Source organism: Talpa occidentalis, unplaced genomic scaffold, assembly GCF_014898055.3.
Source record: "Talpa occidentalis isolate TD23 unplaced genomic scaffold, MPIMG_talOcc4v2.1, whole genome shotgun sequence".
In the NCBI taxonomy this organism is placed as follows: domain Eukaryota; kingdom Metazoa; phylum Chordata; class Mammalia; order Eulipotyphla; family Talpidae; genus Talpa; species Talpa occidentalis.
Window position 1 is genome coordinate 139,463,175 of NW_026555331.1, and position 17,731 is coordinate 139,480,905.

General features: G+C 37.5%; 1 protein-coding gene across 2 annotated transcripts in view; it reads right to left on the bottom strand.

The window, feature by feature from the left end:
- COPG2 (COPI coat complex subunit gamma 2) overlaps positions 1-17,731 on the bottom strand; it is a 91,765-nt gene that overhangs the window by 56,059 nt on the left and 17,975 nt on the right. For both annotated transcript variants that reach the window (XM_037513187.1, XM_037513185.2), the window contains exons 6-12: positions 14,948-15,023; positions 13,413-13,505; positions 12,431-12,517; positions 11,223-11,380; positions 5,146-5,279; positions 4,544-4,611; positions 8-196 (exon numbers count right to left, since the gene is read on the bottom strand). In XM_037513187.1, coding sequence (XP_037369084.1) covers positions 8-196; positions 4,544-4,611; positions 5,146-5,279; positions 11,223-11,380; positions 12,431-12,517; positions 13,413-13,505; positions 14,948-15,023 — 805 coding nt within the window. The remainder of the gene's footprint in view (positions 1-7; positions 197-4,543; positions 4,612-5,145; positions 5,280-11,222; positions 11,381-12,430; positions 12,518-13,412; positions 13,506-14,947; positions 15,024-17,731) is intronic.

Sequence of the window (17,731 nt, forward strand, 5' to 3'; positions counted from 1 at the left end):
CTCTCACCTTGAACTCATCTGAAATTTCAGACACAAAAGAAGATATCTGCTTCATGAGCCTGTCCACGCTGCTCTCACTGCCTGTCTTGAGGAGTGTAGTAATGGCCAAGGTGGCAATGCTCCTGTTTGAGTCAGTGATCAAGTTTTCTAAGTCCAGATTGCAGGCAGTGACAGCAGAAGGGTGTTTCATAGCCACCTGGTGGGAGGACAAGGAAAAAAAATTAAGCAAATTGCTATTGATGAAGGACAGGACTTTAAAAAACAAAGTAGAAATTGGAAATTTTAATTAAGGTTAGTAACTTTTTAAATTCTAAGTGGGACAACACAGGTTAAAACTAATTGTTTCAAGAACATTCCAATTAACAAAATACAATGTATCTCATTTGATAAATGATTACCTGCCTTAGTATAGCACAGCACTTTCTCTTCTAGGTTCTATAACTTTGAGAACATTATCACAGTCTGTATTTTATTACAGTTGACCTCTTTTTCCAGTAGTTCATGGGTACGAGTGTATCTATTCTACTACATGTTAGGATCTCTAATAATGGGATTTAGCGTGGCAAACATTGCTCAACAAAGATTAGTAACTTGACACTTAAACACTTATGTAAATACAAATTTCATCAAACACAAACCAAACTGGATTACTCATGGTTACTAAGATGTGTCTGTCATTCTCCAGCTTCTTTGCTTTTAATTTTTTTCATGTCTTTGATATCCCAGTATTTCAGATTATAGAACCCTTATCCACAATTTAAAATATCTGAAAACTCAGCAAAGTACACAATTATAATGAAGGAAGTATAAATGAAGGAATAAAATACAATTCAAATTGTTCTTCTATGACTTCTAATCTTTCCTCTAATTATTCATATAATTTATAATTGATCACATACTGTTTTATGACAAGTATCCTATACATTAAACTTGTATTATTTTTAAGATTTATTCTGTTTTTGTATGATAGACCTATGCTGTTAACTGATAGCCACATGTGACTAAATATTTGAAATGTGGATAGTCCAAATTATGATATTCTGTAAATATATATACTGGATGCCACACATTATGAAAAATATATATTTAATAGTTTTATATTGATGTAACATTTCATATATACCAGGGCAAATAAAATTTGTTAGAATTAATTTCACCTTAAAATATTGTAAACATAGTTACCTTAAAATTTGAAATTACATATACAACACACGTTGTGTTTTCACTAGACAGTGCTGCTAAGACCAGCACTGCTCAAAGTGATAGTCACTAAACATGTATGACTACTGAACACAGGAAATGTGACTGAGGAGCTGAATTTTAATTTTAGTATATTTTTAAATTGAGGTTCAATTGATATATAACACATTAGTTTTAGGTGTACAACATAATGATTCATGATATGTATATATTGTAAATGATCACCATATGTAGAAACACCATATATGTCACCAAAGACGGTCACAAGACATTTTTCTGTTGTGATGAGAACTTTTTAAGATCTACTCTCTTAACTTCTCTGAAGAGGAAATGCAAATGGCCAACAGACATATGAAAAAATGTTCAACATCACTTGTCATCAGGGAAATGCAAATCAAAACTACCATGAGATACCATCTTACACCAGTGAGAATGGCACATATTAAAAAAACTAGCAACAACAAATGTTGGCGAGGGTGTGGAGAAAAAGGAACTCTCCTGCACTGTTGGTGGGAGTGCAAACTGGTCCAACCACTATGGAGAGCTGTGTGGAGATTTCTGGACCTACTAAACATAGAGCTTCCATAGGATCCAGCAATTCCACTCCTAGGTATTTACCCAAAGGACACAGAAACATCCATTCCAAAGAGCACCTGCACCCCTATGTTTATAGCAGCACTGTTTACAATAGCTAAGCTTTGGAAACAGCCCAAATGCCCAAAAATAGATGACTGGATCAAGAAGATGGGGTACATATATACCATGGAATATTACTCAGCATTCAAAAAAGATAAACACATGCAATTTGCAGCAACATGGATGGCGCTGGAAGGGATCATGCTCAGCGAAATAAGCCAGAAAGAAAAAGAAAAATACCGGATAGTCTCACTCATAGCAGGAATCTAGAAAACTTAAATAAGGGATCAGGAAAATGAATAACTATAAGAAAGTGAAAATCGGGCCTCCCTGGTGGTACAGCGGTTGAGTGCTGGGTTGCGAAGCTGCCCACAGCCTCTGCAGCGCCGGTTCGATCCCCGGCTGCTCCCTGGCCACCGGAGGAGGGTCCCACATGGCGCGCAGACCTCTCCTGCCGCCCGCTGCTCCCCTCAGCAGTGTATTTCATCAGTCTGCCTGTTCTGTTCCCCGCTCTGGCTCTGGTGAATCCTCTCACCCTCCCGCGCTTCTGACTGTACCCTGTGCTTGTATAAATAAATAAACAAATCTTTTGAAAAAAAAAAAAAATCAAAATCAAAATCAACAAAAAACTGTGAACCAGAGACACTTTTTGGGGGTGGGGGGGCGGGAGGGGAGGGATTGGGGTCAGAATGGGGGTGTTGCAATTGTATGGGGATATTAAAAAAAGAAGATCTACTCTCTTAGCAAGTTTCAAATACACAATATAGTATTTTTTTTTTTTTTTTTAGATTTATTTATACATACAAGCACTGGGTACAGTCAGAAGCGCGGGAGGGTGAGAGAATTCACCAGAGCCAGAGCGGGGAGCAGAGCAGGCAGACTGACGAAGTACACTGCTGAGGGGAGCAGCGGGCGGCAGGAGAGGTCTGCGCGCCATGTGGGACCCTCGTCCGGCGGCAGGGGATCGAACCAGCGCTGCACGGGCAGCTTCGCAACCCAGCGTTCAACCGCTGCAACACCGGGGAGGCCCCATAATATAGTATTATTAACTACAGCCCCCCCCCCATAGTTGTACATGACTGTACATTACCTCCCCACAGCATATTTTTGTAACAAAAAGTTTGTACCTTTTGACTCCCTTCACCCATTTGCTAACCCCTCCACCTCTAGCAACCACACGTTATCTATGAGCTTGCTTTTTCAGGGGAGTCTTTTTTTTTTTTTAAGCTTCCACATGTGGGATTGTATGGTATTTGTCTTTCTCTGTCTGACTTATTTCACTTAGCATAATGCCCTCAATATCCATCCATGTTGTTGCAAATGGCAAGGTTTAGCTTTTTTATGGCTGAATATTCTATTGCATGTATACCACCTTTTCTTTTTCTATTCATCAATGGACACTTAGATTGTTTCCATTTCTTAGCTACTGTAAATAATGCTTCAGTGAACATGGGTGAGCATGAGTTTTTTCAAGCTATTGTTTTTTTCCCCGCCAGAAATGGAATTGCTGGGTTATATGGTAATTCCATTTTTAACTTTTTGCGGAACCTCCATACTGATTTTCCATAGTGGTTGTACCAATTTACATTCCCATCAACAGGGCACAAGGGTTCCCATTTCTCCACATCCTTGCCAACACTTGTTATTTCTTGCATTTTTTGGTAATAGCTATTCTAACAGATCTCATTGTGATTTTGATTTGCATTTTCCTGATGATTAGTGTAGTGATACTGAACATTTTTTCCTACCTGTTGGCCACCTATATGTCTTATTTGGGACAAGGTCTCTATTCAGATCCTCTGCCCATTTTCAACCAGATTGTTTTTTATCCATTAAGGTGTGTGAGTTCTTTATATATTTTTTAGTATTAACACCCTTATCAGATATATGATTGGCAAATTTCTTTCATTCTGTAGGCTGCCTTTTCATTGTGTTGATAGTTCCTGTCCTGGGTAGAAACTTTTTAGTTTGATACAGTCAAACTTTTGTTCTTGCTGCTTTTGTTTTTGGTGTCAAATCCAAAAAACCTTTTCCCAGACCAATATCAAGAAGCTAACTGCCTTATGTCTTATGGCTTCGGGTCTTGAATATTCAAGTCTTTAATTCATTTTGAATTAATTTTTGTGCATGGTGTTAAGACAGTAGTCCAGTTTTACCAATACTGTTTGCTAAGGAGTCTGTCCTCTCCTCATTGTATATTCTTGGTTCCTTTGTTATAAATTAATTGACCATATGTGTGGGGTTATGTATGGACTCTCTATTCTGTTCCATTGACCTGTGTGTCTGTTTTTATACCAGTGCTTTATTGTGTTGGTTACTATAGTTCTGTAATATAGTTTGAAATTAAAGTAAATAATCCAGCTTTATTTGTTCTCAAAATTGCTTTGGCAGTTCCTTTGTGGTTCCATACAAAGTTTAGGGTTATTTGTTCTTAATTTTAATTAACTTAAATAGAAATAGACACTTATGAGGAATGGCCATCATATTGGACAGTGTGGCTCTTGACTTAAAAGTGCTTACAAGTTAGAAATGAAGTTGAATAATAGTAAAAATGACCACAACTAAGACCACAAATACAAGAGAGGTATTACAGAAATGAAGCCCATAAATTGTATCTACTAACCTTAGTGATAAAGTCAAATACTCCAAATTTAATGTTTCATATCTAAACACTGTTATAAGTCAATACTTAGAAATGGATACCTACCTTGTTCAAAGTTCTCACAGCTGCATATCTCAGAGCTGGCTTAGGAGAGCTACAGAAAAGTTGAAGAACTAGGAAAGAAAATAGATCACTGCCTATAACTCATTTCATTAAATAGTAAATACATGAAAACATAGTATACATAAAAGAATTATATTTAAAATATGCATTAGATCACAGCATCAAAAATTCGCATGAAAAATGTATCTTCAAAAAATAGAAATGCACTTTTTGTTGAGCTATAAAATTTTCAATAAAGCAGTTTATTATTTTTTCTTAACGATTATACCACTAATACTTAAATATAAATGGTAGAAATATTTATACTTATAAGAGCAAATGGGCTTTGTAAACATTAGGAACCAGAGGCATTAAAGTTACTTGTCTTGTAAGTAAAAAAATTTTAATGTTTTATATGGGGAAATGGTAACCAGAAAAAAAATTTTAAAAAGCTAAAGTAAATCTACATTATCAGAATGCAAAGTCTATCTATACACAGAGCTAAGGTTCCAAAATCACTCTTGCTATCTATGCTGCAGACCTACGGAATTTAAACAAAAACATAAGAATATAAGCAAAAGCCAGATCTCAAATAAACAACGAACCTGAAACAGCAGGTGCCAGCTCCCTTGCAGTACAGTTAGGAAGATGGATGATAGCTGAAGCAGCTTCATAAATAACCATTTCATGTTTATTTCTCAAGCAGCTTTCAATGAAATCAAAGAGTGGACTTTCATGGCTGCCAATAAATATACATAGGCCATCACTTAGATATCAGGAAAAAAACAGACACAATGTGTACAGTGGTTAAAACCACAGACAGATTGAGAAGCTCTTTTGGAATTATGGATGAATGACTTCTGAAAATCCACTCCTCCATAATAGCAATGTGAACACCAGAAAAAATTGTCAGAATCAACTTTTTCATCACTTTAGGAGTTAAAGGCTTGCAACAATCCTATGAATGTTTATTCAAGAAAAAGAGCTGAATCTTTCTAAGGACTGTAAGCTTTCTGATGTTTTAACTTGCTCTTTTACCATCCCTCTTCCCAGTTTCATGGTAGACTTGGAAACCAGCATTCTCAGAACCACAGTAGCTTGGAAAGCCAGCAAGCTAACAGCCAGGGAGCAGGCAGAAGGGTGTAGAGCTCCCTAAAAGTTTTACCCTAAGAGAATTATCACCATTTGACCTTACTGGTGCTTTCTAGACAAGTCCCATTCATGAAACTAATTTTTATTTCATCTGACTTAAAGATTCATCAATGAAGAAAGCCCTAGCCCCAGGGAGTTTGTTCCTCCAAATCAGTGGCAATTATTTAAAGGTGCAGTCACCAGAGGCAATAATTCCAGTTGCAGCAAACAAGAGGCTGGCTCAAAAACGTAAAAGGAAAATCTGAGGACTAAGATGTCTATAGGCAACTTTGACTACTTCTGACTTATTCCTGGGGATCTTTTAAACTATCATGAGCGTGTAAAAAGTCTGTGCAAGTGCCAGGAAAGACCAGACAGAGCACAATTTTTTGGCTATGTTTGACTTCCAGAGTCTGCCCAAACAGCAAGTGAAGTGTAAGGCAGATTGCAAACCACCAGAACACGGAAAGCATGACCCAACTCACAAAAAAACGCTGCAAAAGCATGGAAGACATATTAGTTTAAAGCATTTAAGAAAATTTATTATTTAACAATTCAGCTAACCAAGCAGACTTCAGGGGTCACACATGACAATGACTAACAACTAAAGAATTAGTCCCAGAAAGTCACCAAACAAATGACAACAAATAGCAACAGTAACAAATTCTGAGAATGCAGGAGGGGAAATCTGATTACCAGAATTACCAGATCTTATTAAATAACCATTTTGACAAAAAATTATGACACACGGGCCTCCCCGGTGGCGCAGCGGTAGAGCGCTGGGTTGCGAAGCTGCCCGCAGCCTCTGCAGCGCCGGTTCGATCCCCGGCTGCTCCCCGGCCACCGGAGGAGGGTCCCACATGGCGCGCAGACCTCTCCTGCCGCCCGCTGCTCCCCTCAGCAGTGTACTTCGGTCCTTCTGCCTGCTCTGCTCCCCGCTCTGGCTCTGGTGAATTCTCTCACCCTCCCGCACTTCTGACTGTACCCAGTGCATGTATAAACAAAACAAACAAACAAGCAAACAAACAAATAAAGAAAAACATGCCTCTATAAAAAAAAAAAAAAAAAAAAAAATTATGACACACAAGTACTATAGCCCAGACTTAGGGGGAAAAAAGGAGTCCACAGAAATTATTCCTGAGGAAGCCCAGATGTTTTCAAAGACAAAAATCAACTAATATAAATATGGTCAAAGAAAAGGAAACCATGTATAAAGAATTAAAGCAAAGTATAACAATCATGCCTCACCAAGCAGAAACTGTCAATAAAGTAACAAAAATGTTTTTTCAAAAAGAACAAAATAGAGGGGACTCCCTGGTGGTGCAAGGAGTTAATAAGCACAGCACTATGAAGCAACCCGTAGCCTCTGCAGCACAAGTTCGATCCCCAGCCGGCCAGGGAGAAACCCACATGGCGCAGCAGACCTCTCCTGACTCGCCGGCTGCTCCCCTCAGCAGTGTACCTCAGTCAATCTGTCTGTTTTGTTCCCCACTCTGTCTCTGGTGACTCCTCTCAGCCCCCTGCACCTCTGGCCTGTAACCCCCTACTCCTGTATGCATAAATAAATCTTTTTTTAAAAAAAGGGAACAAAATAGAATTCTAGATTTGAAAAGCAGTGTAACTGGAATGAAAAATTCACAAGAGTACTTCAACAGCAGATTTGCATTAGCAGCAGAAAGGACAAGGCCTTGGAGATCTGCAGAATATAATCAAATGTACCAACATTTGTATAATAGGAGCTCCGGAAGGAAAAGTGAGAGAGAGAAGACAAAGGGGCAAAGGGAATATTTAAAGAAACACAGTCAGGCTTTGCTTAATGACAGGTGCCTCTTCCGAGAACTGTGTCATCAGGCAATTTCACTTTTGCGCAGATGTCAGAGAGTGCGATTACACAAACCTAGAGGGAACTGCCCATGACACACTCAGGCTACACAGTATGCCCTACTGGGAACATCATAGGTGGTATGTCCTTGACAAAAATTTTGCTGATTGACACATGACTGTCATGGCCAAAAACCTCCCAAATTTGATGAAAAATATTAATCCATGCACCCAAGAAGCTCAACTAATCCCAAGCAAGATACCACAGTCAAACCGCTGAAAACATAAGACAGAGAGAAAATCTTAACAGCAGTTAGATGAAAAACCACTTGTTTTCCAGGGGAGCGTCAATACAATGGATGACTAACTTTGCACGTGAAACAATGGGAGAGAGACGGCCCTAGAATGCCAGATTCAAGATGCTGAAATAAAAAGTCAAGAACTCTTTATCCCAGCAAAACTAGACTTCAAAAATGAAGGTTTAAATTCATTCCCAGATAAGCAGTGACTAAGAGAATGCATTGCAAATGATGCAATTTACAAAAAAATATTAAAGGATGTTCTTTAGAGAGAAAGATTGGCTTCCCACAGTAACATGAATAACTAAGGAGAAATAAAAAACATTATAAATGGTTAAATATGTGAGCTGATGTAAAAGAGAATGTAGATTTTTTCCTCTTAATTACTTTAAAGGACATAAAATTATAACACTATATTACTAGATTCATAACATATGTAATATACATGAAAAAAATAGCCCAAATAAACATGTGACAGCTTAACAATATTGAAATTTCAAAGAACATGATATATATGCATTTATTTAGATCATACTATAACATTTCATAACTTTCTGTGTAAAGATGTACATAATTGTTGGTAGATTTATTCCTAAGGCTTTGATTATAATACAATAATAGATGGAAGCATTTTTTCCAAATTTGTAGCTTTGATGGGCTGCTGGAATATGGACATAAAATTGATTTTGGATATTAACCTATCTAGCAACCTTGGTAAATTCACATTTTTGTTCTAATATATAATTTTAACATCTTCTATATAGACAATCATGTCCTCTGCAAAGATAGTTTTATATCCTCTTTCAAATCTTTAGATATTTTTTCCTGACTTACTGCACCAAGCTGGACATACAGTAATGTTACTAAAAAGGATGATTAGCAGACATCCTGGTCTTATTACTATCTCAGGGGAAAACCATTTACAGTTCACTGTAAGTATAAAGTTTACTGGAGATTTTCTTGCACATTACCAGAATATTAATGTACCTTTATACTCCTGCTTTAAAAGAATTTAATCATGAATTGCCATTGAAATTTTATCAACTGCTTTTTTCTTGTATCCATTAAGACATTAAGTATTTTATGCTTTAAGGCCTCCCTGGTGGCACAAGGGGTTAAGCACCCCACTATGAAGCAATCCACAGCCTCTGAGTTTGATCCCCAGCCAGCCAGAGAGTGCCCCACATGGCGAAGCAGACCTCTCCTGTCTCACCTGCTGCTCTCCTCAGCAGTGTATGTCAGTCAGTCTGCCTGTTCTGTTCCCCACTCTGTCTCTGGTGAATCCTCACCCCCTGCATGTCTGGCCTGTACCTCAGATCTTGTATGCATAAATAAAACAAATCTTAAAAAAAAAAAAATTTCATGCTTTAGTTCTCAAATGAGGTATGGTTTTTTGAATGGTAGATTAATCTTGCACTGGTAGAATATGCACTGATAAATACTTGCTATTTCTTCATGTCTTTTTTTGTTTCTATCTCTCATGACTGTCTATAAATTCAATGATGTGTCAAGTGACAGTTTACTTAATATTTATCTATAGTTCTTTGAGACTTTTTTCTTTAATTTGGTCTCTGTGTTCTTTAAATTGTTTTCTTTTAGTTTATCTTCAAATTTACTGACTCTAAATCAGCCATCTCCAATCCGTGGCTAAGCCCATCCAGCAAATTATCCAATTCAGTTAATTATTATACATGGGGCAGGTAGAATGTGTCCCTGCTCAAAAATTTTTTCCATACCTTTATCCATGGAAGCATAGAATGAGTATGTTATACTATGTGACACAGATCAACCCCAGCCTGGATGTTGGGACTTTATTAGCAAGCCCCCAAAATTGCATATGCCAATTCTTTGTATTAAGTGTCTTTAAATATCTGTCTCTTGGGTTATGCTTATCTGGCTGGATTTTGACTGATATAAAACTTTTAAACTCAAGAATTTTTCTTCTGTTCCTTTCTATACTTTCCATTTCTCCTATTCATTAACTATTTTTCATTCAAGTCTAACAAATTTATAACAGATGCTTTGGAAACTTTTGAAAATTTTGATGTCATGGTCAGTTTCTACTGATTGCTTTTTCTCTTAACTACTGATCATATTTCTCTGCACTTCTAGCAAATCTCACCCAGTATAGCTTCTGTCTGGTAGATATCAACTTTTTTCCTTTTTCTGTCTGCTTTTTACCACTCACCATACTTTAAAATAGTTGTGAGTTTTTTCTTGTTTGGGAAGGCCAAGTTTTCCACTAATGGTATAATCATTATTTGTAGGAAGGCTAATTTGACCAAACTACTCCACCAGTACTAGGTAGGAAACTCACCTAAATGTTTACTATTTCATTTTACCTTTCCATTGACACTATTTTCCCTAGGTTTTTTTTTTTTTTTTAGTAGCTACTGAAGATATTACAATATTCACCTTTATATTATCAAAGTCTATGATAAATAATGTAATGCTACTTTACAAATTTGTGGTTCTATTATCTCCCTAATGCACTTTTTTTTTTAAGATTTATTTTATTTATTTATACAAGCACTGGGTACAGTCAGAAGCGCGGGAGGGTAAGAGAATTCACCAGAGCCAGAGTGGGGAACAGAACAGGCAGACTTGACGAAACACACTGCTGAGGGGAGCAGCGGGCGCAGCTGGAGAGGTCTGTCGCGCCATGTGGGACCCACGCTGGTGGCCAGGGATCGAACCGGCGCTGCAGAGGCTGCAGGCAGCTTTGCAGCCCAGCACTCAACCACTGCGCCACCAGGGGAGGCCCTCCCTAATGCACTTTAAAATAAAGAAATCATTGAATGCAGTACTTCAGCATTCTTTTTTTATTTTTATTTTTTTAAGATTTATTTATTTATTTATACAAGCACTGGGTACAGTCAGAAGCCGCAAGAGGGTGAGAGAATTCACCAGAGCCAGAGCAGGGAACAGAACAGGCAGAAGGACCGAAGCACACTGCTGAGGGGAGCAGCGGGCAGCAGGAGAGGTCTGGGCACCATGTGGGACCCTCGCCCAGCGGCCGGGGATCAAACCGCCGCTGCAAGGGCTGCAGGCAGCTTCGCAGCCCAGTGCTCAACCACTGCGCCACCAGGGGAGGCCCAGCATTCTTTTTTTAAATAGAAAAGATTATTAGTGCCATGTCTAGCATTCACATTTAATTATTATATATCCTGTGACCTGTAAGTATTTTCTGTTCAATTAGCAGTTTGTTATTGGATTATTGCCAATAATAATCTATCAGACATATACCAGAGCATACATTAGAGTTTTAAAAAGTAAGTGTGTTACTTGGAATCCAATGTTTGTTTTAATTGTGAAAACATCAAATCCATGTCAAATCAGCTCTACCCAAAAAATATTCATAAAGAAAATAAACTCTGCAGTGTATTAACCAGCAAATGGAAAAATTCTTGGGATTAGGTCAAGACACTTACCCCTCTTCGTTTTCTTTTAGTAAGCGACTGGCAATTCGGATCAGCATGCAGTAGGCAAATTGTGATTTCAGACCAGATTTAGTAAATTTATTCAGCATCTTAGACACAGCAAGGCGATCATTCTTTTTAAGATGATATAGGACTCCCAATGCATGGTACTAAAGAACATGAAAAAGAAGGCAATATACAGAACGCTGAGTAGAAGGCAGACAAAATGTACAGCAAAACAGAACTGCATAATTTCTAATAAAAAGATACCATGTCAAATGTATACAAACATAAGTATTTTTTCACATACAGCCAAGACTCTTTAAGGATGAGTTTCTAATTGACCCCTAAATGTTGTAAATTCAGATTGGACAAGTATCAAAGAGGTGACAACCAATCTGCATATGATTCTAGCAGGTTCAACATCACTTGCTACAACCTTAATTCAAAGGCTCTCAGTCCAAAGCTTCACCAGAGCTAAAGGTCTGTTTTAGTGGCTTTAAGTCAACTCCAGCCATGTTAGTTGTTACAGGATTAATCCGCTAAAGTAGGCTTAAGGAGTATAATTATCATGGCACTTTGTGCAGAAACACAATGATCGGAGTTAGGAGGGTGAGAATATTTCCCAAGGGAAAAATTACTACTCTATTTCTTCATAACAGAATATGTTACCACAAGCAGCTATAAACACTGAGAGGGGAAAAATAAGTACCCTCTCAAATACAAACGGGGTACTTTATATAAAATTGCCAGTTAAGAAATTAATCTTGTTCCTTTTAATAAGGAATCGGGTAATGAATATCCAAAGATCTCTCCAACAAAATGATTTTAAAGGTCACAAAGTAAAAATTACTTTTCAGTTTTTATGTCTAGTATAATCAAGACTGTAAATGTGGAATTGGACCTCTTTCACAAATTATTTTTCAAATAAATGGCTAAATGCATTGTGAAAACTTCTGGAATAAACATCTCAAACTGCCACTGAATAGAATAATCTTTCCCAAATATTCTTAGAGGGGATCATCTAGATTCTACAGACACTAGTAGGCCTGTGACAGTAATCATAATTAGTGGGGTAATAGGCACTAGTAGGTTGCTCAATATGCCAAAGAATTTTCCTTAATTAATGCTGATCTGGGAATCAATAAATAAATTGACCCTAAAACATTGACTTAAAGATTATCATAAGACATAACCTTGTGTGAAAAAAATGACAGTACCTGGACCATAATATTATCACTTGAAGCAGCTTCTTGGGCCTCATTGACCCATCGCTTAACCACATCATAGCTTATCTTCATCATGTGCTAAATACAGAAAAAATTGAGAACAGATAATGCATGGTCACCAGAAGTTTAGAAACATTAGTTTTATTGAAACCCACTAACAGATATTTGCAAAAGAAACAACTAATGCTGTGGCTTCATAAGTTTATTTCACATCTGAGGCAACTAATAAACCAGAAATACTTTCTCCAAGATCCCTTTGCAAATGTAAATACCTGTTTGGGGGGAGGTATGTAAAGAAGTAGTGAGAAGGAAAAGACAGGAAGACAGGGATGGAGAGTTAATAGACTGGTATCTAAATAATGTTAACATTATAGGTCTTCCAGGAAACTCACCTGGAAGAAAAAAAAAACAAAGAGTACCAATATATATATACACACCCAGCTGTAAAATTGGACCAACTATACTCCAGAACCAAGAACTCTAATAATTTAGATTATCTACCCCAGTCACACATTAACAATCAATTTTAATCAAATACATTGTGATACATTGTAATGAATAAATTTTAGTTTGGTGGAAAACATATTACTAAAAGAAAGACCACTTCTGGGGAGGAAATTTAAAAGTAGGACAAGAGACTTTTAATTGAAGGACACAACTACAGACACAGGGCATCAGTAAAAAGCAGAGGACAAAGAGCAAGAGATAGAAACCTAGGTCATACAGGAAGATTTAAAGAAAAAGCTCAACCCTCAGTTTCTTCCCTGTCCCCCACCCCTACTGTGTGTACAACAGAATATTCTGATTACCAAATCTTTTCAAACACGAAAATGTCACGATTTTAACTTCCTGTTCTGATAAAGTAATACAGATGTATACATTTTTTAAATGTCTCAAGTATGAGCAGAAAAACTGATTGTTTTTCCGACTAGAAACTGTATCATGCACAGGAGCCAGCTACTTGATCACTTACTAAGGAAGAGACCAGGGCTGAACTGGATACACTGGACACTTTATCCACAATGGCCTGCTTCATGTATCTTTCAATGGCCTGCAACATTGTTCCCTAGAAATATCCATAAAGAAAAAAGCTATTGAAGCAACATTTTCATGCAAAATGACCATTTCAAAATAATTTACATAAACAGTCATATTTGTTTCAGTGCAAATATTTACAATGCATTAAAAAGACTACCATATAATAATCACATCCCATAAGGCAAAACCAGGACGACAACCAAGCACAAGCTTCAAGGAAGAACACACAAGAGTTTATGTAAGAAAGAAAAATAACTGTTGAAATAAATTGTCTCAACATAGAGAATCCCCATCTGGGGGAAATAAACAGTATAGACAACCAATCAGGGATGTTATAAAAGAAACCACTACACAGGGATAGAAGCAGATTTTGAAGTCTTGAAGTTACTTCTACATGAAGGGCATGTATTTTATGTTTCCCAGAGAGTCCCGTAAATCAAATATAATCCGATTATTTTAGAAATATTAGAAATCAAATGTGGAATAACATACTCAGCCCTCAATGTAAAATTCTCTGAAAATAAAGTTCCTTTTCACTTTAGATGGAAAAGTCCAGCAATGGGAAGGTGATATCAGATGTGTAAACAGACCAAGATCACAAAGGACGAAGTCTTATTGCCAGCCCTGGCATCGTCCATTCTTAAGCTATCAATTAAATGTTAAACGCGTAACAAAATAGATGAGCAGCAAAAAATATGAAACCATTTTTAAATTATTATTAAACCATTTCTATTACTCCTTTTAGGATCCAGATTTACACTGTTCAATCTTCAAAACGATAAAATTACAAATATATACATAAAACATATCCAAGCATAAATAGAACTAAAATATGATTCAATTTGCTTGGCAATGCAAATGTCCTTGGTTTTTAAATGCCATTCATTTTAACCTTTCCTACTCAAGAGTCCTGAGAAAGGGATAGCCTCACATATAGTACAGCCTCACCCCTTCGGATGCAGCAGACTAAGTCAAGGTTAAATACCTGACTCAGACGTAGGCTGCTGGGTAACAGCTAACCAGATTCTCTCTTAAATATTTGAGGAAGGGGACTTGAGTCCGGTAAGTAACGGATCGTAATAATGAATATCTGAGAAATCTTGCCACTGAGTTCCACAGAGGTGCTCTATTGCATGGTCTGGCACCTGCTTTTAAGCTGTACATCAAATTTTGAAAAATCTACATCCCGTACAAGTTATTTTTAAAGCTAAATTTGAATGGGCTTTTGTTTCCTGCAAGCAATGAGCCCTGGCCATGACTAAAGTCCATGGGGTGAACACAGAGAAAAATAGACTAATTAAAATACACAAAAGGACGCAATAATCTGAAGGAAAAAAGCCTGGAGCCATAAAGTGGTCACGTTTCTCTCCTGTTGAAGAGTCACAAGGTTAGACCAGGGAATCCTGCAAGTTTTACATGGTCACTACAACGTCCCCTTTGAGATCCCACAGTAAAACAAAAACAACTTACATCAGTGATTCTGCAGAGCGCCCTTATGGCTGGGCCTCGGTACACATCTTCCTTTCCAGTCATGTCCTTAGTCAGACTAAGAAAAAGCAAATCAGTTAATGTGAGAGCAGTTAGAGTAAATCTTATCCCCTGTCAAGGCCACCCCTAGCTAATTCCAACTGTCCCATTATCTTTTTTTTTAAGATTTATTTATTTTATACAAGCACTGGGTATAGTCAGAAGCGCAGGAGGGTGAGAGAATTCACCAGAGCCAGAGCGGGGAACAGAACAGACTGACGAAATACACTGCTGAGGGGAGCAGCGGGCACAGCAGGAAAGGTCTGCGCACCATGTGGGACCCTTGCTGGCAGCCGGGGATCAAACCAGCGCAGCAGAGGCTGCGGGCAGCTTCACAGCCCAGAGCTCAACCGCTGCGCCACCAGGGGAGGCCCCCCATAATTATCTTAATGCAGTTATTGATCAATGAACATCTACTATCTTCTTTGTATAAATATTAAAACTATAGGGCAAAAGACCATCCCGATTCTAAAGATATAACAATGAGCAGAACAAAGTCTTTGCTTCCAAGAAGCTTATATTCTAGTAGAGTTAATTGTCACCAGAATAAAATATATAATTTCAAAAACTTAATTGATACAAAAGTAGACAATGATAGAGTCCTAGACCCTAATTTAAAAAACTCATCAGACTAAACATAATCCTAAAAGAAACAGGCTAAAATGACAAACTCATGAGCTCTCTCTCAGGTATGGCTTCCTAAAATGACAACTGTCAATGCCTTCATATCCTATGAACTTCAAAAATAGGCAGAGGGATGTGTAATGGGCAACAGAATTTCCTGTTCATACTTTAAAGAGTTTTTATTTTATTCACCCTTTTGCCCTCTCTTCTCTTGTCATCTGTGCATTTATACTATCCCCAAACTATTTCTATTTTGTCAATTTTAAAAATAATTCATTCACATGAGTACATTTTAAGAATATTACAAAATGTAAAGTGTAAGTCTCCTCTTACGTAACTTAGTACGTAGTGTCACTCAACTAAAGACAACCATTGTAGATAGATAGCATCACTTAAATTTTCTTAAGGAATTTTAACACCTATTTACAACCAGAGACTTATTAAAAGGCAAGTCAATGGCTCTCTAGTCTTGTGGCACCTTTCTTTTTACTTCATTTGAGAATCTTTCCATATCTGCAGATAGTCTTAAAATTTTTAGATATTTATCTATATATTCTTATATATCTAAAATAGCTTTTTAATATTGGCACCAGTTTCCACTGTTAGGGTGTACATAATTTATTATGCAGGTTCTTTCACAAATATTTGCATTTATCCCATAAGATAAAAAATTGAAGCCTGGCAAGTTTTGTTCTTATAAGGCCCCTCCTGTAGGCTCGTAGATGGCATGCAGGCAGTCATGGACAATATATAAGCAAAGAGATGTGGCTCTGTTCCAATAAAACTTTATTTACAAAATGAGGCAGCAGTTTTGGCCACGGGTCAGTTTGGCAACTGCTCAGTACTGTACTTCTGTCTTAGCTTGTGCTGCCCTGACACTATGTATAGGAATGTCAAGGAATGTGCTTGGGGGTGTCCCTCTGCGAGGGGATAGGGAAGTGAATAGAGAAAATTAACACACAGAATTTTCCTGGAGTGGGTTACTGCCATAGGCAACTGCTTATTTAATGCCTGTGGCAGTTAAATGAGGAGCCCTATGACATACATCTCAGAGCCAAAGTAAAAAACTTAACTCTTAGCCCCTGCCTGAGAATTAACCCTCCAGTATGAATGCCCCCATTTTTTTAAACTGAGTGGTAATTTATATACAATAAAAATGCATAGCTTAAGTGTTCAGTTGGGTGAGTCGGTAACTGCGATCACCTGTGTAATCTCCACCCATAGTAAAATACTAAATGTCTCCATCACCTCAAAAAATTCCTTCGTGCCCACTTTCAAACAGTTTCCTCACCCATTAGACTTCAGTTTTCTCTCACCTTAGATAAGTCTGGGCAAGTTTTAGCATGTATATGAAAAGAATCATCCCGAATGTCTTCTTTTGTGTCAGCTTTCTGTTATTCCAACATAATGTTTAAGAAGTTTATCCCTGTTGTTACCTGAGTCAGCATTGTTCCTTTTTATTGCCGAGTAGTAGTCCACAGATTTGTTTTTCTACTTTGTTAATGTTATCACCAAAGCTACTATGAAATGTTTGGACAGTGTTTTCTTGACCACATAATTACATTGTTCTTGGGTAAATAGCCAGCAATGAAATTACTAGTTGCAAGGTGGGTATATGTTTAACTTTATAAGAAGCTGCTAGGCTTTTTCCAAGGCACTCAGAACATTCTACATTCAAACCGAAAATGTTGAAGAGTTTTAACTATTGCACAGCTTGGTATAGGAGCAGGCCCTGGTCTCATCTGGCTTGTTTTAACCATACTCTAATGGTATGAATGATATCCCATTGAGGTTTTGTTTCCCCGCGACTAATAATTATTAAGAACCTTTCCATGGGCTTACTGGTTGTTCATACTCTTCTGTGAAATATCTGCCTTCAGGTTTTAATATCCCGTTTCTTACCAAGCTACACAACTGTGTAACAGTTTTCTATTCTTGCTATAACAAATGACAAGTGGTGGCTTAAAACAACAAAAAATTATCTTACTGTTCTGTGGGTTACAAGTCCAACAAATACCTCACTAGGCTAAAATCACTGTCAGCTGGGTTGCATTCATCTCACAGACGAAACGCATTATCCCATCTCAAGACCCACCCCCACCT